Here is a 25,356-nt window from a genome sequence, read left to right on the forward strand (position 1 = left end):
CTGTGCTGCTCTGCCCTCATGTGGTGGAGAGGACGGCCATGGCTTCCTCACAAAACTGAGCTACACATGTAGAGATGCTCACAAACATTAAAGTGCGTCTGTGCAATTGACTGGTGGGGATTGAACAGTGGTTTGTTCATTGTCTTGCCTGCAGAGCCTCCTCATGATGAAAGGATCTAGTGTTGCTGTGTCTCAGTTCAAACTCCCTCATGTGCCATAAAAACACAGCTGCACTGTAGTTGGAAACAGGAGTGGCTATGTGACCTAGAATGGGCCACAATACTATCATAAAAAAAAAAGAATCATATCAAATAGATACAAACAACTAATGATTCAACTATTTTGCAGCACTTAAAAAACACTGGCATTTGCAAAAAAGTTGGATTGCACAATTTGTCCAGGGTGTATGCTGGAGAGTTGGTGGAGGAAATGACCAAACAGCTCCATGAACATATCTATATCTGACACGGGGGGGAGAGCTGCCGCTGCCGCTGCCCTGCGGAGCATTGGATTGTGGGTATCTTATGTTTCCTGATAGACTCTGACAGTCAGCTGTTGCAGGAAAGTTTGTTCATAGTTTGATAACTCTTTGTATAGTCTATCTGTCGTTTTTTTTACATGTTACACCGCGCTTGGACCTCATTTCCTGTGCGCGCTGTTTATAACTTTTGTTTCATCGACTACAATCCTGACAGTCGGTCCGGTGGAAATCTGTATCTATACAAGAATAACTTGGAATAACTTTGGCAATGAGTTTGAACGAGCACTCCATGCAGGCTCTGTCCTGGAGGAAACTGTACTTGAGTCGAGCCAAACTAAAAGCCACCAGCCGCACTTCAGCTCTTCTGTCGGGATTCGCGATGGTAAGAGACAGCTTCGCTGACTTTACTGCTTCCTGTTACAGTAATCATGACATTTACTGCATGAATGCACACTGAACTTCGGGCATCGGCACGAACCGCAGATACATATGTGACGCAGATTATTGTTCTCAAGGGCTGTGAAAGGTCCCGACACTTCACAGGCCTGATACTGAGCGCTAATATTTAACATTAATGAGTGTTTTCTCTCTCGTAAGGACCTTCAAAGTACTTCAAAACAAGTAGGTCACACAAACAGTAGCTGTTAAGTTTTACGACTTTGCTGAACATGTTTCTCACGGTGTCACAGTGCGATAATAACAGACTAAGAGATTTTTAAAAAACAAACATTTAATGTTAACTGTAGACGGCTTGCCTGCAGGTTTATCTTCCGCCATTAAGTGTAGACCACACAGCCTTTTTATTTCAAATGTTACAGTTTATTCTACAAATATACATCTTCCATATTATCACACTGAGAAATGATCATTTTAACATCTTTCATATAAATTCAAATGTGAAACATCAATATCAAACATATTAAGAAAAGAGAAGGAAACACAAAAATCAATAAAGACAACGTCAAACGGGGGAGATGTAAACTTCACTAACATATTTCCCTGTAAAATGACAGTAAACTACTGGCAGCTGTTGCCAGCATTTTACAGTTTTTAGTGTCATTACTGTAATTTACTTTAACAGTTAATTACTGTAAAAAATATAACAGTATTCTGCTGTAGAGTGTGAGTTGACAGTTTGATATTGTAGCTAGGCCTGCAGTAATATACTGTATTTTTACAGTGTTGCTATTGTAATCTAAATGAACAGATTCTTACTGTAAATGTTACAGTAAACAACTGAAAAGTTTTCTTATTCATATTAATAAAAACAACTATAAATTGCAGACATATACTGTAAATAACAATGTGTCTTCAATCTTAATGGTCCAGTAATGAGATCAGCTCAGTTTTACATTTAAAAACACATGACCTTTAACATTAAGCACAAAAGATGATGAGACAAGTGACAGCTTTATGGAACTGAGCATTTATGCAAAGGCTTTCAAATATGCCAAATATATTCAAGTATATGTTGGAAAAAATAATTGTTATGGTTCATGCCCTTTCACAGGGGGTCAATGTAAATCTGTTAATTTTAATATCCTGAGCTGCTGGCAAAACTTAGTCATGAGTCTAAACAGCAACTGCTTTGCAAACTACTGTTTAAAAAATATAAAAGCACAAATAAACAGATTGCTGGATAAATAATACCTAAATAATAATACATAAATAATACCTTTAAACGTCCTCTGTTATAATGGGCAGAAAGTTGGCATCCAGGCTTCCAGACTCACAGCTCACTGAGTGAGAAAGAAACCAGAATGAAAATCAATCACATAGTGAGAGACAGAGAACTGAAACAATTGGATGGCAGAAAGAAACATTTTACACAAGAAGGACACCTGACTTCCCTTTATGAAGTAACATCAAGTTCCTCAGAAGAGTGGTGTCAAGGATTCACCATGAGCTTGTTTGTCTTCTTAGGCATTACTTTCCCTGGCTGGCCTCTGTTCCCCTCTCAGGGTTAATCACAATGAAGTACCTGAAAACTACATGTAACGATTATGTCCCAGGTTTTAATCCAGCTTGGCAACAAACTTAAGTGATATTTGCAGCAACCTACAGCTTAGAAACACACTTGGGTTGAGCTAAGACAATCAATATGACCACTCTGTCTTTTGGGGCTCAGCAGCAAACATATCTTAATCAACTTGGCTACATATTTGAATAAACTTCAGCTGTTATGTGCTTTAGATAGTAGGCTATTATTAATTATGAAAATCAAGTGGATAAACAAGGTGTAAGTATAGACCAGGCCAGACTAACATTAACATTCACTGATGTGTAGTTCAAGAGAAAACAGTCATCCAAATATAATCTTTAAACTAGACTTGCAAGCAGCAGTGAAAAAAATGTTTAAATACCAGTAATTCAAACTTCCACCTGCTGAAGACACTACCTGAAAACACTCTTTTGTGTTTCCAGGTGCTTGCTAGGATTATACCAATTTAATGTTAGCAAAAATTAAGCATCGTCACTAATTGTGTAACCAGACAAATGTAGTTCTGTTTTCTTAGTACTATTTCACTGACCTTTTGGTTTTATTCCACAAAGGAGGATGAACGATGATTATATGATGTTGATGGTTGAATGTGGCTTCTGTCCCTCCAGTACTGCGGCAGCGAAAATGAAAATACTGTATTTTACCGTCAAGTCTTACAATAGCCTACTGTTGATGTCTGTTCTTGGTTTTGGCTCCAAATAGCATCAAAAGTTACAGTATTTTAGAGTATATTTAGAAAGAACAGTACCTTACTGTTAGAATTTGGACGTATTTTTATGTATCTTTCATGTATCTGAACTTGTTTCTGAACAGTGCATGCTGCATTAAAGCCTTCAGAGTAGCTTCTAATACATGTTTTTCTTTGAACATATTCAGTTTTGTTTTTCCATATGAACTTAAATAGGAGAGAATCAATGGCTTCACATGTCTTTGGAACAACATAAAGTGAGATGGCAAATTTTTGACAAACTCAATAAATCATGTGAAAATTCATATTCTTTTTTTGTGACCAACTGAACTTAGTTGGAACAATACAAATGACAATGTAATACAATAACAATATAATAATAAAATCACAGTATTACATCAAAATCTCAATATTTCAAAATACGGTAATAGCCATCCATTCACTAGATATTTCCATTTAAAATAAATAGGCTAACAGAATAACTATAAACAATAAAAATAGGCTATTGAGATTTCTATATTCTATTTTCAATTCTATATAATTTTGTAAAATTGATTCCATTTTAACCTTCAGTTTCATAATAAACATGACACATTACTTGTGTTGTAAGGTGAGGGAAATTGTAACAAACAAAAACTAAACTGGATGCATAAAAATGAGAGAAATGAAATCCACCCCCAGGCCACTTTCCCTTATCACCCCCCAGCTTTCCCCTAAAGCCACCAGGATGACTCAGCCATTCACAATTATTTAATCCATGTTTTCTTAAGAGTTAGAAAATTAAAAATTAAAATTCACATTCTAAACTCTACTTTTCTTTCTCAACACTTGTATAAAACATGTTGTACATGTAAACAATTTTCATGTGTCATTTTTTCCCAGGTTGCCATGGTGGAGGTACAGCTGGAGCCGGATCATGTGTATCCTCCTGGGCTGCTCATAGCCTTCAGCGCCTGCACCACGGTTCTGGTTGCAGTGCACCTGTTTGCCCTCATGATCAGCACCTGTATCCTCCCTAACCTCGAGGCCGTCAGCAACGTTCACAACCTCAATTCTGTCAACGAGTCTCCCCATGAGCGTATGCACCGCCACATAGAACTGGCCTGGGCTTTTTCCACAGTCATTGGCACCCTCCTCTTCCTCACAGAGGTGATGCTCTTGTGCTGGGTGAAGTTCTTGCCCCTCAGAAACAACTCTGAGAACAACGGCACTATAAGCTCCGGCGAGGCGGCGGCCATCGCTTCCACCTGCATCATGGTGCCGTTTGGACTCGTTTTTATTATGTTCGCTGTCCACTTCTACCGCACGCTCGTCAGTCACAAAACAGACCGGCAGATCAGAGAGCTGGAGCAGGTCATTCGGCTCCAGAACCAGCTGGACCAAAGGCCTGAGAATGACGACCTGAAGGCTGCTGTCCATATTCCTTGATTATAGCCAGTTAGCATACAACAGCAGCGGACATTGTAAAATTTGTGTTTAAGAACTGTGCTCAGATGCTTTTAATGCCTTTGCAAGTTTCAGCTGTTTAGCGTTGAATGTTTTGACTCCATCCACTTTTGGAGAGTGCATGGTCACAGTCTTCTGTACATCATATATTACTGTAGGAAATAGTTTTACCTTGAATATTCAGGTTCATTTTTTTGTTCTCAGGCTGCAAATTTTTAGTGGCTTTTATGACAACATATCATATTGTAACACTACTTATTTTAGAGCCACTAAAGGACTTCACATGTGCATTGTCATAGAAATTGGAGCAACACCCATTTCTTCTGCTTTTTTATGAAGGAAATAGTCAGGTACTTATTTAATATGTAAAAAATGTTCTGTTCAGAACTGAATAATACGTTGTTGTTTACAACAACAGTAGAGAGCAGGACTACTAGGAAATCTGACTTAAAATGTTTACCCAAAGGATATCCACATCAGATCAAAATGATGGCAGTAAATTAAAGCTGCAGTGCGGAACTTTTGTGTCCCCCTTCTGGCAGTAAGAGTAAATAGCCGTTATCTGGATGTAACTCCAGTTCTATGAGTACTTGCGTGACCCGGTCCCCGTCGCTACTGTTGCAGCTGTAAAACGGTGGATAAATTGTTTTTAAGCGCTACCCAACCCCACATATGACTCGTGTCACTATTTAATTTGATCCAGGGCTAGTTAGCAGAGCACATGCTCTGTGGACACCCTTCAGCTCTGGCAAACCTTTTTTCTTTTTCAGTTCTCTTAACAATACAATGATACAAATAATCAATAACAATTCAATTTCAACAGATATATAGGTAAAAGGATAAATAAATAATAAATTAGGATAATTAATAACTCAAAACATGCCAAAGTAACTTAAGTGAAAACATTAAATTGGGAGCACAGTATCACAGTTTTGATAGCTTTTTTGTTTTTTGCTGACGTTATTGTCTGAATATTTAGCTCCATTTCTTTCTTCAAAACTTGAAAGTGAGGTTTTACCTTAGCAAATTTACATTTATGAATGTAAAACTTTGCAAAACATATATTGAGATCGATTAGAAAATACTATTTTTCATATATTGTGTCGATCCTTAAAAAATCAAAGAAACACATTTTCCAGTAGAAGCTCAAAGTTACAGATAATATTATCCAAGATAAATCTACAAATATCTTAGCACAGTTTACGGGTATGTACACTTTTCTAGAACAGATGTACAACAGTCTCAGTATGGGAAAAACAGAAAGCACAGTTTAAATCAATATAATTTTTGAATTTAACAAAAAAAGATCTAACCAGGTAACACAGATGAATGATTTTAAATGAAACTTCTTTAACTTAATTGACCAAAAAACAATTTTTGTGGGAGAGTCTAAACTTTTTTTCCAGCATAAATTGTTTACACGACTATTTCAAAAATCTATTCCAGGTGAAACAGAAACAATATTACATTGAAATAGAGCACAGACCTCACAGTTCTCACAACCAGATGGGTCAAAGCACACTTTTCCAGTTGGTGAGTCGCTACATCAGTAGAAGGAACATCAAGAACAGAAGCTGATACACAACCCCTAAATAGTAGAGAGAAGCTCTGGCAAACCAGTCATCGCTGGTTGATGTAAAACGCATCACTACTGGTGCGCCAGTGTGGGAATATCATACTAAACACCAGATTTTAAAACTCTGTATACTGTCAAATACAGAGAGATTTACGTGGCAGTGATAAGCGTAATCAACATTGTGTGAGCTTGTTTGGCAAGGGCTTGAATGTAACAGATGTTCATTGATATGTAAAAGTTCCGCACTACAGCTTTAAAGGTGCACGTCCATGTTTGAATATGAATCAACAGCCCAGAACTCCTTTCAATATTCATTTAAATGAAGTGAAGCCTGTTTTAGTTCAGGCAAATAACTTTAGTGGATCTGTGCTCTCTGCTGTTTTCTCTCTGTTATTTAAGATGACAATCAGTTTCAGATCAATCAGTTTATTTATTCAGTGCAGCTGATGGTGGTATACTGCATAACTCACCACCATGACAGCACCCACCTGTGGCCTTTATAGTGGCCCATGGTGGGTGACATTTGTTTATCCTGTTCTTTCTTTTGGCGGACTATACATTAGGCTTGCAGGGAGCAACACCAAGCCTTTAACATCAATGCAGATGTTTATTATTAAGATGTGGATAGTCTGACTGAAATATCAGTTCACAGCTTGATCTGCATGCTTTTAAAGCTGGTTTCACAACCAAAAAGACTTCTGTGACCAAAGTTGCTTCCTTTTTAAACATCTACACTAACATTTGTCGAAAACCGTCCACAGTGCATATAGTGCCAGCAGAAAAACGATTTGAGCGAAGTGTTGCGTAGATCATTAGGAAAACAAATAGTTAACAGCCAGCAGTATTTGTGTACAGTCTGAAGCAACATCTTAAAAATGAAACTCAGCCAGGCTTTTATCCAAACTGTGTTATCGCAGTGCACACATTATCATCTCGAGGGCCCTGTGAAAATGTAAGACTGATAGTGGAGTCTGTGTTTTTCACACTTTTGTAAAAATCAATTTCATGTAAGAAATTTGCTCAATTTCACATTGCTTTTGCACTTCCCTATATATGGTTACTGCTTTTAATGAAAGAAGTGTTGGTGAATGTATTACAAGCATGTGTTTCATAGAAATGTGTTAATATTTGTATCTTTTTTTACTTTTCATAGTTTACAAGCTTGAGCATGTTTGCATGCTCTAGGTTATAGATTAAGTGTGGAATGTGCGTTGTGTTATTTCTGTCCTGTGGCTCATTGTTGAATTGTTTTACTTTGACTGACTGTATTCTTTATTTCTATGTTTGTACAAAAACTCTGTTCAAGTTCAGTGTGAACACATTTAGGATAATTCATTATTATCACTTTATAGTCTCATGTGATGGTGTCTTGACAAAAATTTCATATCAATATGAAATTTCCAATCCAAAACACTCATCCCGAAACATGCTGAATTAGAAAAAAATCACAATATGAGTATATATATATATATATATATATATATATATATATATATATATATATATATATATATATATATATATATTTTTTTTTTTTTTTAAATTTAGGCTTTTGGTCAACAAAAAACAGTACAATCGTCTTAACCACTGTGATGAACATGAGTTTGAATTTTTGTCATGTGATTTTGAACACTTAAGTGACTGTTACAACATGCTGTATTTATATTGCCTTCGTAAATATTGCAATCAGTGCATCAGTTTTGTCTGTATCACCTACCCCAACACATACCGTCTACATTTATTGTAAAGTAGTTTTCAGTTGACCAAGGCTTCCCAAATTTGCGTTAAAATTGTTCTGGCCAGACGATAATATCTCTGACAGTTAGCAGAGAACAAGGAGCCATATCGTGTTGGTAACTTATAGACTAGTAAAACGGTTATTGCTTCTCTCCAAAGAACTGTTTATGTGTGAACTTCAGAAGGAATTAAATGGAGACAGATTATTCAGGTCAACACCTCTGTTACATGTGCCTTCTTTAAAAACATATTACTGCAAATGTCTGCATGTTCTTTACGGTTCATTTTTGTGGTTTATTTATTTAACCCAGTGTATGTTACTGTATATACAGAAGTTTCATTGCTTGTGCCAAAGTACAACTTAAACGTGAATATTGAGTAAATGTGTTTTTAGTTTTGCTTACATGTGGTGGTAGAAGCTCACGACGCTGCGGCTTTGTAACTTGGTGAGATTCACCAGGACTTTTTGTTGCTGGTTTGCAAATAAAACACATTTGAGATGACTTGTGAGTTTTATATCTATTTATTGTAACAGGAAAGCAGACAAACAATATAATCTAACATCAAAAATGTATATCACACTATGAAGTTAAAAGGAAACCCACACAGGAAATGTGTCCGGACATGCAGTGCAGCTACTGTCAGTCAGTGACATCTATAAGCGTGCATCACAACAAAGCACACACCCCTCCTCGCTCTCTCACTTTTTCTGGTGTTGTTGCCGCCAGTGCTCGTTTTGTTGCTTCCCTGAATAAGTCCTTCACATTTTCCTTGTATTTGGCAGAGCACTCCAAATACAGCACGGCATTGATTTTCCTCCTGGCTTCTTCTCCCTGTCAGAGCAGTTTTAAATGAATTAGCAATGTAATAACAGTACATGGCTAATCTGATACCTGCCATCATATAAATGTCTCCTCTGGGCCCAGAGGAATTGGTTTGCATACCTGAATATATGTGACAGCGTTCTGGCCCGATGCCCACAGTTTCTTGACCAGGATTTTGTCCTCACGTAGGTCTGCTTTGCAACCAACAAGGATGATGGGTGCTCCATCACAAAAATGCTGCACCTCAGGGTACCACTAAAAGATGTTGAACACGTTTACACTGTGATCTTTTTTGAGAACTGCATAACTGAAGAATTGTGGAGTCATAAAGGTGTAATTTAATACTAACCTTGGTATTAACCAGAACAACAAACAGTAAAGAAACAAAGAAATACCTTTACGAAGACATTATCAAAACTTGAAGGACACATGATGTTGTAGCAGATCAGCACCACATTGACGTTCTGGTAGGAGAGAGGCCGCAAGCGATCATACTCCTCTTGACCTGATATGAAGGTTTGTCATAGTCCACTACTGTCATACCAGCACCATGAATGCCAAACTGAGTTAATATTTAAAAATTCGGTGCCTCATAATAAAAAAACTAAGTTACTGTAATTAAATTTAAATTTAAAACCTCTCTGGTGATACACAAAATGTCAATAAAGCAAACATGGATCACCAGTACAATTATTATTCAGTACTTTGACTATTCAGATGGAAAAAAGACAAAAATTCCAGTGATTGTATTACTCTGATCCTGTTTAGGAAAGACAGGACGCACCTTCTTCAGACTTGGCCTACCTGTTTAACAAGATGATTTCAAAAGTGTGAGAATGGGACCTTACCTGCAGTGTCATAGAGATGTAAGCGAAACTGTTGGCCTCTGTACCTTGTATTGACAACACTCTTGTCAAACACAGATGGGACATATTCCTGAGTGGAAACAATTATTTTGTCTCTCAGTACTTGACTGTTAATATTCATTTGAATTATGAATATTTAATAATTTTATGCATTAAAATAGCTTTCAGGCAGCGTTTGAAATACTAAAAATAGGCTACATCAGATTCAATGACAACAGCCAAATGTATTGGAGCATCATTGTATGTCTCTTACCTCTGGAAAGACTCCTTTAGTGTAAACTGTGATTAGCGAAGTTTTCCCACAACATTTGTCTCCAACAATAACAACTTTGAATTCCTCTTGTTGGACTGTGTGTTCTCTCTTCACTCCTGATGTGTTCTGGCTCATGTTTTGTAGAATGACAGATGAGGAAGGATGCTTCAGTGACTGCTGGTCCTGGCAGTGTATATACTGTAGAGATAATCCAGAGATAAACAGATAATGAGACTGCAGCAGAAGTTCTGTGGAACTGTAGGAAGGCTTAAATTAGCTACAAGTCATTTGAACACCATCATCGAGGCACTTGTATGAACAGATGAACAGATTTAGAAATTCTTCATGGGAAACTCACACCTTGAACCACACCTCCTCATGGTTCCACCCTCTTTTAATGGGCTGTTGCAGCTTTTGTCTGATCATCTCAAGCATTTAAACAACCTCAGATATCACATATACACATGGACATCACATACTGATATGTAGCCTAGATATATTTTTTTTTCACATTATGCTTGGTTATAATAATTCCACTTGCATACATACAAATGTGTATAGCTACTATGCCACTTGGGTATAATTTTAAATATATACATTTCTAATTTATGTCTTGTGCTGCTGTGAAACTAATTTTCCTCCTGGGGATCAATAAATTCTTATCTTATCTTATAAATGAACTTGTAAAAGATCATTTACAGAACTTTTTATTTCATTTCGTATCAAAATGCTGATAATGCAATGAGATGTGCCCTTTTTAAATGATTTATTTTATCCTATTTTATTTATTTTATTCTATTTATGGGTATTATTTATATATTTATGGGTATAGCAACATCAGTATTAAACATGGATGTTGCTATTTAATTTGTAGTTACAGCCTAAACATTAAATACTCTATATGATAATGTTACATACATGTATATGGTTTTCTATTAAACAAATGTATTTTAAGGTGCATGGAAACACCTGAAAGTGCACCTGTCACCCGTTACCCCTCCTCTCCTGCAAGTGTTTGTGTTCCTCCGCCTTACCGGAGGATCTATAGTCGTTCCAGCGGATGGATCCATAAACCAACCTGAGCGACGAACTGTTAAAACACCGAAAATCACTACGGCTGGTCCACAATGTTGGCCCATGAAAGGATAAAACTTTGGTACAGGTAAGCGAGATAAATCTATGTAGTCAAACTTTACCTTGTTTGTTTGGGTTTGTTTCATTTTACAAGCTGTAATTTAGTAGGGAAGGATAACGTTACAGGTGATGCTCTCCATCACCTGTTGGGGCGTGTTAACCTCCAGTGGAGGACTAGCTGATCGCTACAGTCACTTAGGCACAGATGGCAGCATACGGTGTTTATTTGTTGTATTTTTCAGGTTTTGACGAATGTAATGGAAAGCGAAAAACAAACTACTGAGAGAGAGACACCGCCTCAGCACTGGAGAAGTTGCAAGTTGATTATTGACCCCGCATTAACAAAAGGACTGTACAAAGTGTACCGTTATGATGGACAATGTTTTAACCTACCCGTGAGCATTTTTCAAACATTGAATTATGAATTTGTTTATTGCCTGTCTTTCATAAATAATAGCGTCTTAACAGTATATAATACTGCGCCAAACAAGTATGGCTGTTTTCCATCATAGTGGGTGTTATTTATCACTTCAGGTTGAGGACCTAGGTTTGTTTCCTGTGGATACAGTTAGAGATCCCCGCATCTGCCGCCTGTGGAGCAAATGCAACAAGACTGACCTGTTGGTGCCTAAATTCAAGGTAATCCTTATAGTCATCATAACAAAAGTAATAACAAAACAAATAATGATTAAAAAATAATAATAATAGTTTGCTTTTTTGTTTACCTGTGTCCTTTCAGATTGATGAATGCTACGTTGGCCCTATTCCTCCCAAAGAAGTGACATTTTCCAGGTTGAATGACAATGTAAAAGAGGCATTCTTGACTAATATGTGCAACAAGTATGGTCACGTTGAAGAAGTTGACATATTCTACAATCCTAAGAACAAGAAGCATTTAGGAATTGCGAAAGTTGTCTTTGACACAGTGAGGGCTGCAAAGGACGCTGTCCAACACCTCAACCAGACATCAGTGATGGGAAATATTATTCATGTGGAAATTGATCCAAAAGGTAAGGTCACCTTACGTTTTTATGTATTGAAAGTATAAATATTAGTCTTGTTAAATTTGTAGATTAATTATAATGTGACATGCATCTCTCTTCAGGTGAAAACAGGGTGCGTTATCTCCAGCTCCTCTTACGTGGCCTTTGTACTCCTTGGACATTACCAGTGAGCAGCAGTGAGCAAAGTCTCCAAAGCTTAATCGATAGTCTGCTGGTAATTATAAGTCATATTTTATGGCATGTTAATGTCCAATGAACACTGTAATAATCATATATTTATTATTTATAAACCAGCTGTTTAAGGATTAAGTTTCAAATTATTTGTCTTGTTTCTCTGTTTTCCATTTCTTACAGTGTTGCGCAGCCACCCAGCAACAAGGGAGCGTCTCCAGCCCCACCAGCATTGCTACACCTCTCTCTCTCGACACGGCCTACTCCAGTATTTGGCAGGATACACCTTGCAGCTTTGGGCTTACACCACGTTCTCAGGGAACCCCCCGCACTCCTTGCTTATCTGCGACTCCTCTCTCCCAGGACTCTTGCTACTCCAGTCTTCAGGCGACTCCGGTCCTCCAGGGGGAGCCCTCCACTTATAGTGTTCACAAACCTTTAAGACGAGAGCTCTGCCATCGAAAACTTGCAAGGTACCACAGGGTATCTGGTGAAGTCTCAGACGTGACCTCGATTTTTAAGCATTGCCAACCACAGCCACCGCTTCCTCTCTCTGCTCAAACTAGCAGCCAGCAGCTTGCACTGTGGGGTCAGGATGGACAAATCTCTGAACACAATAATACAGAGCCTTCCTTTCACCCTGCCTCTCCTGATGAGGATGTGGTTACGGCTACCTCTGAGGCTTTACCTCTGAACTGCAATTCTCTCAGCATCTTGAGCATTAATTTCGCAGCTGAGAGGCAGACAGCGGCGTCCTCCCCACCTGATGACCATGCGTGCATAACAGAGTTATGTCCATCTGCTGTGAACTGTTCCTCTAGCAGCCCCCAACCAGAGGTGGAGAGCTTGGACTCCCGCATTGAAAGTTTGTTGATAAACAGTCAGAGTACAAGCACCTCGTACTTTCATGAAAAAACTTTGGAGGCCGATGTGCACTCTCAGGACAGCCCGACATCACCTTGCTCAGCTAATTTCTCAGATGACTCCCTTGTTTACACTCTGCCTTTTTGTGGATCCTTCACATCCAGCCAACAAGGCTCATGCAAGGATCTGGAGGATGTCAGTTTGACGTCCCTCCTTGAAAATGAAGAGGATGAAACTACCCGAGCTGTTTCTTTTCTAACAAAAAATCCTCTGTCTCCCACTCAATCAGATTTCACACATCTTGAAAGAAGGCCTGATGTAAACAACAGGAAAGATGCAGAAAGTTCTATGGTAATACCTATAAATCTGCATATATCATAATTGAAATAAATATAGTAGTTATTATGTTATTATCTATATATTTATGTTTTATTTATGGCATAAATCAATAATTCATGTTTTTTCTGTCTTACTCAGGAACCTCATTTATCAAATAAAGCCAAGGAGCACTCCAATAACAGACACCCTGAAACTTTGACTCCCAGAAAAGATATCTCCTCTCTTCCACCGCTCCCGTCACTTTCTTCTCTCAGTGGTACCACTCAACTTCTTAACTCCAAACCTCCTCCTGGCATTACGTCTGGATGCCCCCATCCACCAGTTACCCCTTTCCCTTTCCGCATCCCTTCCTTTCCCCCGTCTCTTCCACCCATCCCACCTCGCCTGCCAAATGGCACCATCCCCATTCCACCTCCAGGTTGGATCCCCCCTCCGGGCTGTCATGCTCGGATCCCCATACCTCCTCCCCCTATTCCACCTCCTCCCTGTATTCCTCCGCCTCCTGCTTTTCTGGGACCCCCTCCACCTCTGATGGCATCGCCCTCTGTTCCACCTCCTGTATGCCCCTTACCCTTACAACCTGCAGGCCTTTTGGACAAGGGCAATCCTCCACCACCCTTACCATTTTATGGACCACCCTGGCCTGCCCCACCTTTGCCTAGGTTCAACCCCTTTGTGCCACCACCAGATTACTCGCTAGTGAGGGAAAACCCTCATAAGGTCACAGTGGAAAAGGTTTTAGAAGTGATCGTGGATGAACTGAAGTCAATCATTAAGAAAGACATTATACGCAGAATGATTGAAGGGGTTGCTTTCAAGGCATTTGAGGACTGGTGGGACTGTCAAGAGAAGAAGACAAAGGTAAGTTTTTTCATTCTTAAATATCCCTTAAATGGTTAATAAAATCCTGCAAGTGAGTACATGAATTTTCTGTGTCTTGCGCCACTTTGTATTATTACGAACATCATTATTATTGTTTTATCCATAAGATACTAGTTTCTTCTTCAAAAAGTGGAACAGCAAGTGTGGAAGAGAGAAACAAACTAATAAATCCCCTCATTCACATCACTGGCCAGGGCAAGAAACCTCCACTCCCCTCCTTTAAGGTAAACTATTATGAGCTTAATATTAATACACCAGCATTTGAACTCTGAGTGATGCATAACTTAACTTCTTATAACGCAGGTAAAAAGGAAAAGAGCTTATGATCCTGCTACATCAGAGGAGATAGAAAATGAAAGTCCTGGTGAGTGCTTTTAATGCAGCTAACCCTTATTTACTACATATTTACTTTCTATTCTGTACTGATGAGCTGTGTCGCTCTTGTTAAATGCAGCTTTAGATGTGAAACAGGGGGATGACATAATGGGACTGGAATCCCAGAGACCTAAACGCAGACATGCAAGACCACATGAGCTTGACAGTGATGATGATGAAGGGAAAGAAGAAGATAACACACATCAAGATGAAGAAATCGTATCAGACAAAATTGACCCAGTTGTGCCGATTGATGATGATCTTCAAATTTTGGTAAATAGAAAATTATAAATAAAGTCCTTAATTTTGAATTGCAGTGTGGTGAAATCTATTGGGACACTTTGAGTTTTTGAATAGCCTTGAATTAAATGTCTTATGATGGTATAAACCTCAGCTGAAAGTGGTTAATTTTCCTCAACTGTTCCAGAATCTCTACACAGTATTTATGTGATAAACTGACATGCAAATATAATAAATACTAGACTTCATAATATATATTGTACTGTGCTTAGAGTGACAGAGACGATCACGATGATGGTGATGACAGTAATCGTGATGAAGAAAAGGAGGTGGTACAAAAACACACAGAGAATGAAGATGCTTTCATCTCTCCAACGACCAAAGGAGTGCAGGACTCAGATAGTGGTATGTTAAAGGTCATGCATGCACTACTGAAAGCTAATGCATTACCATGTACCTTTTAGTAAGTTAAACCTTTGTTCTTTCAATTACAGAGACTTTTTCAGAGAACAGCTCCTCAGAGGGAAGCGACTGCTCGTCAGACTTTGACTCCTCCGACTCATTCTCCTCAGAGAGCTTTGAGGACTCCTCTTACTCTGACCTCAGTCCTGAAGATGAGGACATGGAGGAGGGTGGCGAGGACGACAGGAGTGGTGAGTGTATTGTGATATCGTCAGATGAGGAGTCGATGGAGCTCGAGCCCCCTGTCACCCCATCAGCGCCCCTCACCCCTGGTTCTCAGCTAGAGCTGGGCCTGCAAGACTGGTCAGATCCATTTAGCAGGGAAGAGCCAGAGGAGAATCAGTACACAAGTCAACAAGGCTTGGATATCATGATGGAACTCCAAAGCAGCGAACCACAGGACCTTCAGCCACCATCACCAATTGGACTTTCAGGTCATATATCCAGTATGCTGTGTAGTAGTAGATGGAAGTATTTTACTGCAGGACAGTTCTGCCACCTATTATGATAAAAAAAAATCGAATTAACTGGTAAAACATTTCCAGATGTTATTTGTTACAGGTCTAATCCAGTACTATTCAAAAAACATATTTACATGTTAACTTACTGATGGAACAGTTCATCAAATTATGAAAATTCTGTAATGTTTTCTTGTTATTTATTTCTGTAGCAGTGGAGCCTGACCTTGACGTGGAGATGGAGAGCACTGAATGGATGGTGGAGTCTCTAGAAAACATAGAAAACTGTAGGCCTCTCACTCCCACTGGCTGCTTGGTCGACAGTGACCCTGACCTCCAGATAAGAAGCAAACCAACATCTCCAGCTGTGGAGGAGGTGGAACGACCACAGACGCCAGGCAAGGGAATAGTAGCTGAACTAGGAAGTGAGGAATCTGCAGATGAAGTCCTCTCCCCAACAAGCAGTGAGCTTGTTCAGGCTCCCTCTGATCCTCCGGGCCCATACTTATTATACCAGGATATGCCCAAAACTCCTGGTAGAGAGAAGAGAAGTGAATGGACTCAGTACAGCTCTAGGAGAGCTCCAGCAACTCCAGGCAGAGAGATGACCGTATTAGAGGGTAGCACAGTAATATGTTCACCTCTCAGCAGCCCACCACCTATTTCATCACTGCCCACCAATCCATATATCACAGCCCCAAAGACTCCTGGAAGAGATATAATCCTACCGCGAAGAGCCATAGTCCACAGGAGGAAGACACAAATGTTGAACAACTCACGGCCTCTGTTATGTGATGAATTCCTTGCAGTGTCTTCTCCATGCAGCATCTCTGAGTCCTCATCTGACACTGCTGATGGGAGGGGCGTGTGGATCAGCTCAGGTGTGAGAGCGAAGCCCTTGCAGGGACTGGAGAATATGCCTGGCCTACTGGATGAGGAGAATAGGAGAGAGGCAGACAAATCCTTATCAAGGCGAAAACATTGGAAGAGGTTAAAGAGGAGATGGAGAATCCATCAACGGCAGAAATCCCTTCAAAGAATCACCGGTTCACTCTTCTCTTGCAGCCGTCCTCACAGGCGGCGTTCACTGTTTGACGAGAGGAGAGTCCTTCACAGTGTTTGGAAGGAGGGTCTGGATGAAGAAGATGCAAGGCTGCTGCAGTGTACATATGAACGGCTGCAAGTGCAGGATGATGGCTTTGGCTGGCTGAGTGACACCCTCTGGATACCCCACCCTCATATCTTTTTAACAGAGTTTCAAAGTCAAATTAAATTGTGAGGTTTAAGTCATATTTTAGGTAGATTTTTTTGTCATTTTATAGATATTTTGCCTTTGAAACATCAGTTTACACATAAGTCATTCATTCATATAAATCACTAAGCTTATTTGATATGCATCATTATCAGATTGCACCAGTCATGGCTTGTTTGCTTCACATCCTTAACTGCTGCTCACTGACTAAAGTCATCACAGAGAGGAATGAGGAACACAACCCCTGGCAGCCAAACCACAGGACCGGCTCCGCCCGCAGTGAAGGTTTCTACAAAATCTGCCTGAAGGATAAAATAAAATACCTCAACAACACAAAGCTTGCCACCGAGCTTCCATCTACAAGCACTCAGGTATTAAACGGAGGAAATTATGATGATATCAGATCAAATTTAGGCCATTCAGAATCTAACATAAATATGTATTGTATCTCAACAGGGAAAGTGCATCCCAGCTCAGCCAACTTCACTGCGTGCTGGATCTGACTTCAGGTCTGAACAGCGTCGCCTGCTGTCCTCCTTCAGCTGTGATAGTGACCTAGTCAAGTTCAACCAGCTCAAGGTAAATTAGGTTTCAGTAAATATAGTAAGTTCAATCAAACTGCATTCAACCAAAAAGAAGCTTATGAGAAATTGATTTTATCAAATAAGTTTTGTAGCATTTATAAATCATATTTTGTATTTATCTGAATGCAACACAAAGCAATGGAACAATACAACTCTTTTAGCAATCAACAATTGTGTAGTCCTATAACCTGAATTGCCATTTCGTTTCCCTTCATTCATCCTATTTGGATCAATGAACAAATCATAAATATGGGTGGTGATTCATAAATCACTGGGCTATATACAGTATGTCTAGTTCTAGACCACAGTTGTCAGTTAGATAGAAAGTGGATGTATATGGAGGAAAAAAGAGATTAAAAATACACCACCCATGTGTTCATGCACATGATTCTCAGGTAAAATATATTTTTGAGTTTATTTGCAGTTGTAATAACCCCACAAATGGTTGTGTGGACAAAGAACAATTGCATGATTGTGTGTTTCATGTCATTATTTGCAGCAGTTGCTTATGTTATGGTATGTTATATATGTCTATTTTTGGCATGAAACTCTTCACATCTTCATACTCCAGTTCCGAAAGAAGAGGATTTGTTTCAGCCGGAGTCACATCCATGAGTGGGGTCTGTTTGCCATGGAGCCCATAGCAGCAGATGAGATGGTGATTGAGTATGTGGGCCAGATTATCAGACAGGTAAGACAGACACAAACTAATCATCAGCTTGGAAATTAAGTCATAGTGCACCCATCTCCCCCTAGCACTCATGTGATTTTACACTTGTGTGTAAAAGCTGTTTTCCCCTGATTGTTTCTGTGAACTGGCCCACTGGGACATGTGGTGGTTCTGGGTATTTTCCAGGAGTGTGAGTAGGGTTGTAATTATAAACAACACTGTCATGAATTGGCTTATCTGTTCTTCTTCTCCCTAGGTCATTGCTGACATGAGGGAGCAGAGATACGAGGAGGAGGGCATCGGAAGCAGCTATTTGTTCCGGGTCGATCATGACACCATCATTGATGCCACTAAATATGGGAATTTAGCCAGGTTTATCAACCACAGCTGCAATGTGAGTAAGAGCTGCTAGGAGATTAACACTTCTGCAATTCAGAAAATAATTTTACATTTTCGATAGAAAAATTAACCAGATTGTTTTTGTCTTGCAGCCTAACTGCTATGCAAAGATCATCACTGTGGAGTCTCAGAAGAAGATTGTGATATATTCTCGGCAGCCGATAAGCATCAACGAAGAGATCACATATGACTACAAGTTTCCCATCGAGGAAATAAAGATTCCTTGTTTGTGTGGAGCAGATAGCTGCCGGGGTTCCTTGAACTAATCACTGTTGGTGTCCTGCTTATGTCTTTGTCAAGAGCCAAAGTTGCCTGAGGTACTGTGCGACATAAACACAGACACTGCAGATGTTTGAAAAAGAGTAATTTTAATAATATTCAAATGCACAGTTGCTAACTGTCTGGAGGTCATACAGGAGCTCAGAGATGCACTTGCAGAGTGCTGGAGTGGTGCTGCTCGGTGTAATAATGAGTTAATAAACTACCCTGAACAGCACTTACAACAGGAATGGGACCAAACATCTGGAACTTTACTTAATCAAAAGATGGTATGATTATGAAGAAGACTCGACCTATAAGCCCTGGTTACCACTGTCAAAACTATTTATTCTTTTTCTGTTTAAACATAAGCATATAACAAGATGCTACTTTTGGTTGTACATCACAGTATAATAACATATCTGTTGTTTCACACATACCAACTGCTGTCTTGTCCAACATGGAGGAAAAATAGGCATCTCAAATATCATGCAAAAAAGTCTGTTACAATGAAATATCTGTTGACCTCATTGTCCAAATCATAACATACATGTACAGTTAAATGTTTTCATTTATGAGAATTTAAATGGTGTTATGCTTGAGTCAAGCTTGTATCAATAATACTGGTTTTCTTGTTAATGTTGTTCTTCTTGATAACTGATACAAACTCAGAAGATCATCTTTCATAAAAGTCGGGGGAGATTATAATGAAGTACTTTTGAACACATACTTAAAAATAAATGTTACATTGTACTAAAACATGCATGTCACAAAAAATAAAAAAAGTAACATGAATAAACATGCCATGTGCGTTCGTATCGTGCATCTGACAATATCAGAGCATTGATCTAGCGTGTTACCAGTATAATACTCTCAAAAAGTAAACAAGACCCTCAACAGACTGTCTTTTCATAGTAAATTGATAGTTATTAAGACTGTAATGTAATTTTAACACTGGGATCACATGCTCTTTGAAACTCCATTTGGTGTCAGGATGGTCAGATTTCCTCTAGCATGTTGGTCTGCTTCAATGGCTTCAAAAAGAGACTTGAAGTTTCCTGCACCAAAGCCCTGTAGATAAAACATGTATTTAAGTTACTGAAACAGAAACCTTTACTTAGAACAGATGGTGTCATATTTAGATGCAGAATAATGTGTATATTTCGTCATGCTGAAGTTGTCATCTATCCAGTTGTGCCCTCACCTGGTGGTTATGTCTCTGAATGACTTCCAAGAACACAGTGGGGCGATCCTGGACTGGCTTGGTAAAGATCTGAAGTAAATAGCCATTGTCATCGTAGTCCACCAAGATCTTCAGCTCCTGAATATGAGTAAGAAGTACAACATAATATTTGTTTACTGTAAGGAATTTCTCCATGAATTGACAGCAGTTGACTCAGTGTTATCACTGTAGGTAGTGTAGTCTACGTACATTATGTTCTCAGACATTAAAAAATAATTTTAACAAACTTAGTGAACAAATATGATCTTAGTTCCAACCTGCAGGACATCCAGGTCTTCTGTGACTTTGACCTTTGAGTGTTTTAACTTCTCCCTCAGCTGCTCGTAGTAGGTGTCAGGCACAGACATAAACTCCATCCCACGCTCCTTCAGGTTACGAATCTACAAATATGTGATCAATTTGATCGTTATTGTTGCACCCTTCAGGGTGAGTCCCTTTACAAAGATAAAAACGGCTTTTTGTTGACTTACTGCGGTGATAATATCTGATGTGTTCATGGCAATGTGCTGCACTCCTGGACCTCCATAGTACTCCACATACTCCTGTAAGTCAATATATGGAGAAGGGTTATTTTTATTTATTTTTTTTACATGTGAACTAACTAACAGCAGAAGTTATATCAATAAATTCATTATTTAACTGATTAAACTGATCAAACTGTACAGAACATGCCTGGATTTGAGACTTTCTCTTCCCCATGGCAGGCTCGTTGATGGGCATCTTCACAGTCTCCTCGTGGTTTGCCACCACAATGGAGCGCAGTGCACTGAACTCTGTCTGAAGCTGCTTGTCATCTACTGACCAGAAGCGGTGAAAGAGAAGGTTCCTCTGATACCTTAAGAGACCAAGAGCCACACATTGAAGTCAGGTGCTGAATTCCTTCTCATAGTGTAAACATACAGTATGTTAAATCATTTTAACTAATCAGAGTCTGTCTAACTCAGATTCTGGTTTGCACACGCCTGGAACTGATCTCACATGCAGCACTAAACTGTGGCTGCTCCCTTTGTGGAGAGTTGCAGAACATGAATGAATGAGTGACTTCTTTTCTTTTCAGTTACAAGCTGGTTCCATGAGGTACCTCACATCTAAAAACCTCCAGCCTGTGTTACATCTCTCCTCTTCAGGATCAACCAATGAACTGTCTCATTTTGAGAACTGCCCTCCCCCTCCTTTTCATGCCAACATGCAAGATCCAGATGTGCAGAGCCATTTGAGACCCATTTAAGAAAATGCTAAGTCATGCTGACCACTGACTCATGCCAGAAACGCAGAGTTATATAAGAATTAGACACCCTTGGTCTCCTCCTCCCATCCACCCCCTAACTTGCAACACATCACAACACAGAGGCATGGACAGAAAGTTGTTGTTATCACATGTTCTACAGTTACAATGCATGTCTCTAAACTCTCTACAAGAAATAATCCCTTACCATTCAACCACTGGAACCATCTCTTCGTCTGGTTGGTTTCCAACAACATGATCGATGAAGTTCAGTTTTCCACTTGGTCTATGGGGGAGGGTGGAAGTTATACAATCATTTAATTCATACAATCATTTCTCATAGTTTTTATTGTCATTTTATGAGTATAACACCATAAGTCAACAATAACTCATGTATACTCACAGTTTTGCTAATAAAGGGTCCTTGAACAAAGGGGGATTGAAACCTGGTAGAAACAACCCACTGTATCCTGTCCTCTCCACAAATGTGTGTGTGGTGTCACCATACTGCAGCAGAAAAAAAGCAAATCTATGATATCTATGATCTTGGCATTTCTTAGAACATTTTCAATATTTAAATTTAGGATTCATGCTTCTGAATGATTTCTCTCACCGTTTGAAGCACAGCCAGCCTGACTTTACCATACTTGTCCTCCAGGGTGTAGGGCTCCTTTATAATTATTGCACCTCGCTCACGGGCTTTCTGTGCAGGCAGAAAATGTCAGTGTATTATGAAAGTGAAAGCTTCAATCTCATAGCATTCATTACCAGAAATGTAACCTTGAAAGTAAGTAGTATGTCATGCTGAGGATGTGCCTGCTAAGCTTGTAGTATTACCTGCACCAGGAAGTCACAGTTCTCCACTGTAAATGCGATATCTTTCACTCCGTCCCCGTGCTTGATTAAATGATCTCCCATCTCTAAGAAAATATGAGAAAAGACATTTCCTTTAGCCACACAGAATCTGTCATTCTGTTAATCTATGATGTTCATTACTTTGACACTTTTCAATCTGTCTAAAAATAGGATTTAAATGTAGTTTTTATGCTATAGTAATTAACTTTTGAAATCCATTGGAATAACTGGCAAACATGAATATTTCTGTAATATATTTTGCAAATCCTGTGCACACTGAGAGGGACTGTTTGGAGTTAACTTGATGAAAAACACATCAGGATATATGAAGAAATGTTTTGCATAATTCTTCATTTTCCATTGTTTTTAATGATAATAATGGTACAATTATGGGAGCTCTGTGTTCTCTCAGCAGGCCATTTAAGGTATCAAGCAAATGTATTTTTTGTATTAGACACGGTACACCTCAAAAGAGTTAAGTCAACAGTGAGCAACTACTTCAGCTATGACCACATGGGAAACCAGCTGTTGTAGGCCTACCTTTGTTTCCAGGATTGAGGGCAGATGAGAACACATATATAATCTGAAATACAAAATGAAAACATTAAGACACTGATAGAAACTCCTTCCCCCATCCATCATTTATATTTAATTTACAGTACTACCATTTTGGTCCAAATAAAGTTAATTATTGACAACTAGCTTTTAAATCCTCATTACTCAAGAAAACGTGAGAATAGTTGAATCATGAGGTCTGGATGATGAAGGAATTTCAGTTAATACTCCAATACACCAATTCAGCCTACACAGAACTGTTTCTCATTTTAATTTACTTTCACTAAAAGAAATCTTCTCATTTTTTGGTGTGTCCTGAGGCTGATTTTCTTTCTGTGTTGATATGTGCTTCCAGGCTCAAAGAACTGAGGATTTGTTTACCTTGCCTTGTTTGACTACATGGGACACTGTTTCTCGACTGCCTGTCTCCAAACCTTGGTAGGCCAAAGGCTCAAATCCCAGCTTGTTACAGTAATATGACGCAGCCTGTTGAAGACAGAATGATTAGTACCCAACAGAAAATCATGGGTGAAGCTTTTCATTTGCATGTGACCGTAAGATAAACATGGGCATGATTGCAGCAGGGCTGGCTTTAAACAGTGTGATAGCGCCATCTCCTGGTGATTGTGAGGCTCGACTTGAGTTTGTAGTGTATTTAGATTTGGTAGTGGGAGAATTATGTGGCTGGGGGTTTTAACAAGATGCTGTGTCACCCCCCACCCCTCTGGAGAACCAATAGCCTTGCTGAGTGAATAGCCTCCCCCCCAATTGTGAGAAAAGTTGGACAGGAAAAAAAGCAGACGACGAGTAGTTATGAGTTAACTTACCTGTTTTGCATTACCAACCCAGAATGTCAAGTGATCAAAGCAGAGGAACCTTCCCTGCTCATGCTAAAGAAAACAAAACAAAAAGGTGTAATAAATAAATCAATTAATGAATGAATTATTTGGAAACTTCAGTGGAAACTAGTTAAATTACATATTCAAGTGAATGACAATCTGTAGCAAAATTATCACTAACAAATGCCAGACTGGTGGCATTAAAAGCCATAATTTAGTCCATCTGCTTGATAACTGCAACATACAAAATTTATGATTAGGTTACCTACCTTCTCGCCTTTGTCTGTGTATGTTGTCTATAATTTTAAAAAAACACATGAAAAAGTCACTATATTACAAAGCAAAATACAAGGTATTTTGTGGCAGGTAATAATAGAAACAAGCAATCTAAAAGTATTCACAAATGAAATATTACTTACCATCTTGCTCCCAGTGACCTGACTTGACTGTCAGAATGAAATCTACAATGAACTCCTGAATTTAAAAGCTGAGAAGAAAGTTTCCAAATCCACGCCCACCGGTGAGGAGGAGGAGGATGAGGAGAGCAGGACGAGGGAGAGTATTGATTTTTGGTGCAACCTCCCTGTTACACAATGATTACAAAGGAAAACATGTCAACATACCAAAGATCTGATTATGTTCAGTGTGTAAAGTAATTAAATATTGATGTAGAGGTACATGAGAAAATTTAACTTCCATTATTTTAAGGCAAAGAACCAACTACAGACACAAATTATTAATTTCAGAAAAGCATTATTTTTTACAGTTTTACTACAAAACCATCACTTAATTCACAATCACTTATTTCATTGTCAATTTAATGCTACCAACTATGATTTACAATAAATGTAATTTCAAGATTTATATCTGCCTTAGAGAGCTGGGTAAACTTCATTATGCAAAACCTGACAGTCACAACTTCTCTTACTACATAATGATCTAACCAACACATCAGATTTTGTCAAAAATGCAGAAAATAAATTCAAATAAAAACGTTATTTTCCTGCAAAGATTACAGAAAAACTGTTTGTCCACAGGTTTAGAATTACAGCTGCATTTTCCTAGAGGAAGAAGAAGCCCATATGTTAGTGTTTAGTGCCGAGAGGAGGCTCACTCATGCAGAACTCTCATTGGTTCACTGTTGGAGCTGAGTGAACCCTGGTGTGCCTTGAAATGCTCCCGTCCCATCACTCCTCCTATACATATTTCTATAGTTTTCCTTAATTGTGGCAGCTCCACTTAAAGAGTAAGATTACAGATCAAAAATCATATTCAGTACTGGCTGTACTCAGACTTTATAAAATCACTATGCCATATAGTTTATAACATAGAAAGGGAAAACATAGAGAAAATGTTAAATGTTAAATCTATACTTGAACAGATCTAAAGAAAACCATACATCTGTACAGAATGTGCATTTAGATGTGATCAAATACATTTACAACTACAGCTGTCTCTTACCGTGTGTATTTTTTTCTCTATAATTTAGGTCTCTGTAATAAAAAAAACAACTGGTGTAATGTAGGTGTATGCCTCAGTGTTAAGAGTAGATCGATCCAATCAAACTGCTTCCAAAGAGTCCAGTGCAACACAATCCAAGATTCCAACAGGAAAACATCTTTTCTTCCCTTGTCAACACAAGAATCCTAAAACAAAGATGAAATACCCAATCAT

The 25,356-nt window shown here is 38.8% G+C and overlaps 4 protein-coding genes and 1 long non-coding RNA gene across 16 annotated transcripts; 2 read left to right on the plus strand and 3 right to left on the minus strand.

The window, feature by feature from the left end:
• The first annotated feature begins 496 nt into the window (after positions 1-496).
• LOC121903905 (calcium release-activated calcium channel protein 1-like) lies at positions 497-7,661 on the plus strand. Of its 2 annotated transcripts, none has more exons than XM_042421311.1 (2): positions 497-863; positions 4,054-7,661. In XM_042421311.1, exons 1-2 carry the CDS (start codon positions 750-752, stop codon positions 4,597-4,599), a joined length of 660 nt encoding a protein of 219 aa, XP_042277245.1. In that variant the 5' UTR covers positions 497-749; the 3' UTR covers positions 4,600-7,661. The 2 variants fall into 2 exon arrangements, with proteins under 2 accessions (XP_042277245.1, XP_042277246.1); XM_042421312.1 differs by lacking the exon at positions 497-863 and adding an exon at positions 990-1,102.
• A 69-nt stretch (positions 7,662-7,730) lies between these two features.
• On the minus strand, positions 7,731-11,792 carry LOC121904245 (rho-related GTP-binding protein RhoF-like). Of its 7 annotated transcripts, XM_042421890.1 has the most exons (7): positions 11,070-11,220; positions 10,908-10,963; positions 9,874-10,071; positions 9,603-9,690; positions 9,150-9,259; positions 8,875-9,009; positions 7,731-8,763 (listed from the first exon to the last, which is right to left on the minus strand). In XM_042421890.1, exons 2-7 carry the CDS (start codon positions 10,941-10,943, stop codon positions 8,599-8,601), a joined length of 732 nt encoding a protein of 243 aa, XP_042277824.1. In that variant the 5' UTR covers positions 10,944-10,963; positions 11,070-11,220; the 3' UTR covers positions 7,731-8,598. The 7 variants fall into 7 exon arrangements, with proteins under 7 accessions (XP_042277824.1, XP_042277828.1, XP_042277826.1 ...); XM_042421894.1 differs by lacking the exons at positions 10,908-10,963; positions 11,070-11,220 and adding an exon at positions 11,733-11,792; XM_042421892.1 differs by lacking the exons at positions 10,908-10,963; positions 11,070-11,220 and adding an exon at positions 11,401-11,479.
• Positions 10,952-19,604, plus strand: LOC121904242 (histone-lysine N-methyltransferase SETD1B-A-like). Of its 5 annotated transcripts, none has more exons than XM_042421883.1 (18): positions 10,952-11,035; positions 11,250-11,402; positions 11,542-11,646; positions 11,747-12,017; positions 12,113-12,225; positions 12,366-13,397; positions 13,524-14,246; positions 14,375-14,491; positions 14,571-14,631; positions 14,722-14,915; positions 15,155-15,287; positions 15,377-15,778; positions 16,015-17,040; positions 17,259-17,425; positions 17,511-17,633; positions 18,210-18,329; positions 18,565-18,702; positions 18,800-19,604. In XM_042421883.1, the coding sequence occupies exons 2-18, from the start codon at positions 11,265-11,267 to the stop codon at positions 18,971-18,973; spliced, it is 5,037 nt and encodes a 1,678-aa protein (XP_042277817.1). In that variant the 5' UTR covers positions 10,952-11,035; positions 11,250-11,264; the 3' UTR covers positions 18,974-19,604. The 5 variants fall into 5 exon arrangements, with proteins under 5 accessions (XP_042277817.1, XP_042277818.1, XP_042277819.1 ...); XM_042421884.1 differs by having other exon boundaries at positions 14,728-14,915; XM_042421885.1 differs by having other exon boundaries at positions 14,462-14,491.
• On the minus strand, positions 19,056-23,414 carry hpdb (4-hydroxyphenylpyruvate dioxygenase b). Its single transcript, XM_042421888.1, has 11 exons — positions 23,225-23,414; positions 22,829-22,871; positions 22,271-22,353; positions 22,047-22,136; positions 21,837-21,940; positions 21,642-21,719; positions 20,881-21,043; positions 20,679-20,750; positions 20,466-20,588; positions 20,170-20,286; positions 19,056-20,036 (listed from the first exon to the last, which is right to left on the minus strand). The coding sequence occupies exons 3-11, from the start codon at positions 22,349-22,351 to the stop codon at positions 19,926-19,928; spliced, it is 939 nt and encodes a 312-aa protein (XP_042277822.1). The 5' UTR covers positions 22,352-22,353; positions 22,829-22,871; positions 23,225-23,414; the 3' UTR covers positions 19,056-19,925.
• A 255-nt stretch (positions 23,415-23,669) lies between these two features.
• LOC121904246 lies at positions 23,670-24,264 on the minus strand. Its single transcript, XR_006098189.1, has 3 exons — positions 24,102-24,264; positions 23,952-23,978; positions 23,670-23,733 (listed from the first exon to the last, which is right to left on the minus strand). It is a non-coding gene; the product is annotated as an uncharacterized LOC121904246 (long non-coding RNA).
• Between the last annotated feature and the right edge of the window lie 1,092 nt (positions 24,265-25,356).

The sequence above is a fragment of the Thunnus maccoyii genome, chromosome 9, assembly GCF_910596095.1.
Source record: "Thunnus maccoyii chromosome 9, fThuMac1.1, whole genome shotgun sequence".
Classification (NCBI taxonomy): domain Eukaryota; kingdom Metazoa; phylum Chordata; class Actinopteri; order Scombriformes; family Scombridae; genus Thunnus; species Thunnus maccoyii.

What these genes read in the sequence shown, in the direction of transcription:
- hpdb (XM_042421888.1), bottom strand. Translation starts at nt 22,351, where the DNA reads ATGGGAGATCATTTAATCAAGCACGGGGACGGAGTGAAAGATATCGCA. An exon ending in GACCCTTTATTAGCAAAACT is followed by an intron (nt 21,720 to 21,836) that starts GTGAGTATACAT and finishes CCTCCCCCATAG; the next exon opens with ACCAAGTGGAAAACTGAACT. An exon ending in AAGACCTGGATGTCCTGCAG is followed by an intron (nt 20,287 to 20,465) that starts GTTGGAACTAAG and finishes ACTCATATTCAG; the next exon opens with GAGCTGAAGATCTTGGTGGA.
- LOC121903905 (XM_042421311.1), top strand. Translation starts at nt 750, where the DNA reads ATGAGTTTGAACGAGCACTCCATGCAGGCTCTGTCCTGGAGGAAACTG. An exon ending in TTCTGTCGGGATTCGCGATG is followed by an intron (nt 864 to 4,053) that starts GTAAGAGACAGC and finishes ATTTTTTCCCAG; the next exon opens with GTTGCCATGGTGGAGGTACA.
- LOC121904242 (XM_042421883.1), top strand. Translation starts at nt 11,265, where the DNA reads ATGGAAAGCGAAAAACAAACTACTGAGAGAGAGACACCGCCTCAGCAC. An exon ending in ATCACCAATTGGACTTTCAG is followed by an intron (nt 15,779 to 16,014) that starts GTCATATATCCA and finishes TTATTTCTGTAG; the next exon opens with CAGTGGAGCCTGACCTTGAC. An exon ending in CCTCTGGATACCCCACCCTC is followed by an intron (nt 17,041 to 17,258) that starts ATATCTTTTTAA and finishes ACTGCTGCTCAC; the next exon opens with TGACTAAAGTCATCACAGAG.
- LOC121904245 (XM_042421889.1), bottom strand. Translation starts at nt 11,012, where the DNA reads ATGGGCCAACATTGTGGACCAGCCGTAGTGATTTTCGGTGTTTTAACA. An exon ending in GAACGACTATAGATCCTCCG is followed by an intron (nt 10,072 to 10,907) that starts GTAAGGCGGAGG and finishes TTATCTCTACAG; the next exon opens with TATATACACTGCCAGGACCA. An exon ending in TTGATAATGTCTTCGTAAAG is followed by an intron (nt 9,010 to 9,149) that starts GTATTTCTTTGT and finishes AACATCTTTTAG; the next exon opens with TGGTACCCTGAGGTGCAGCA.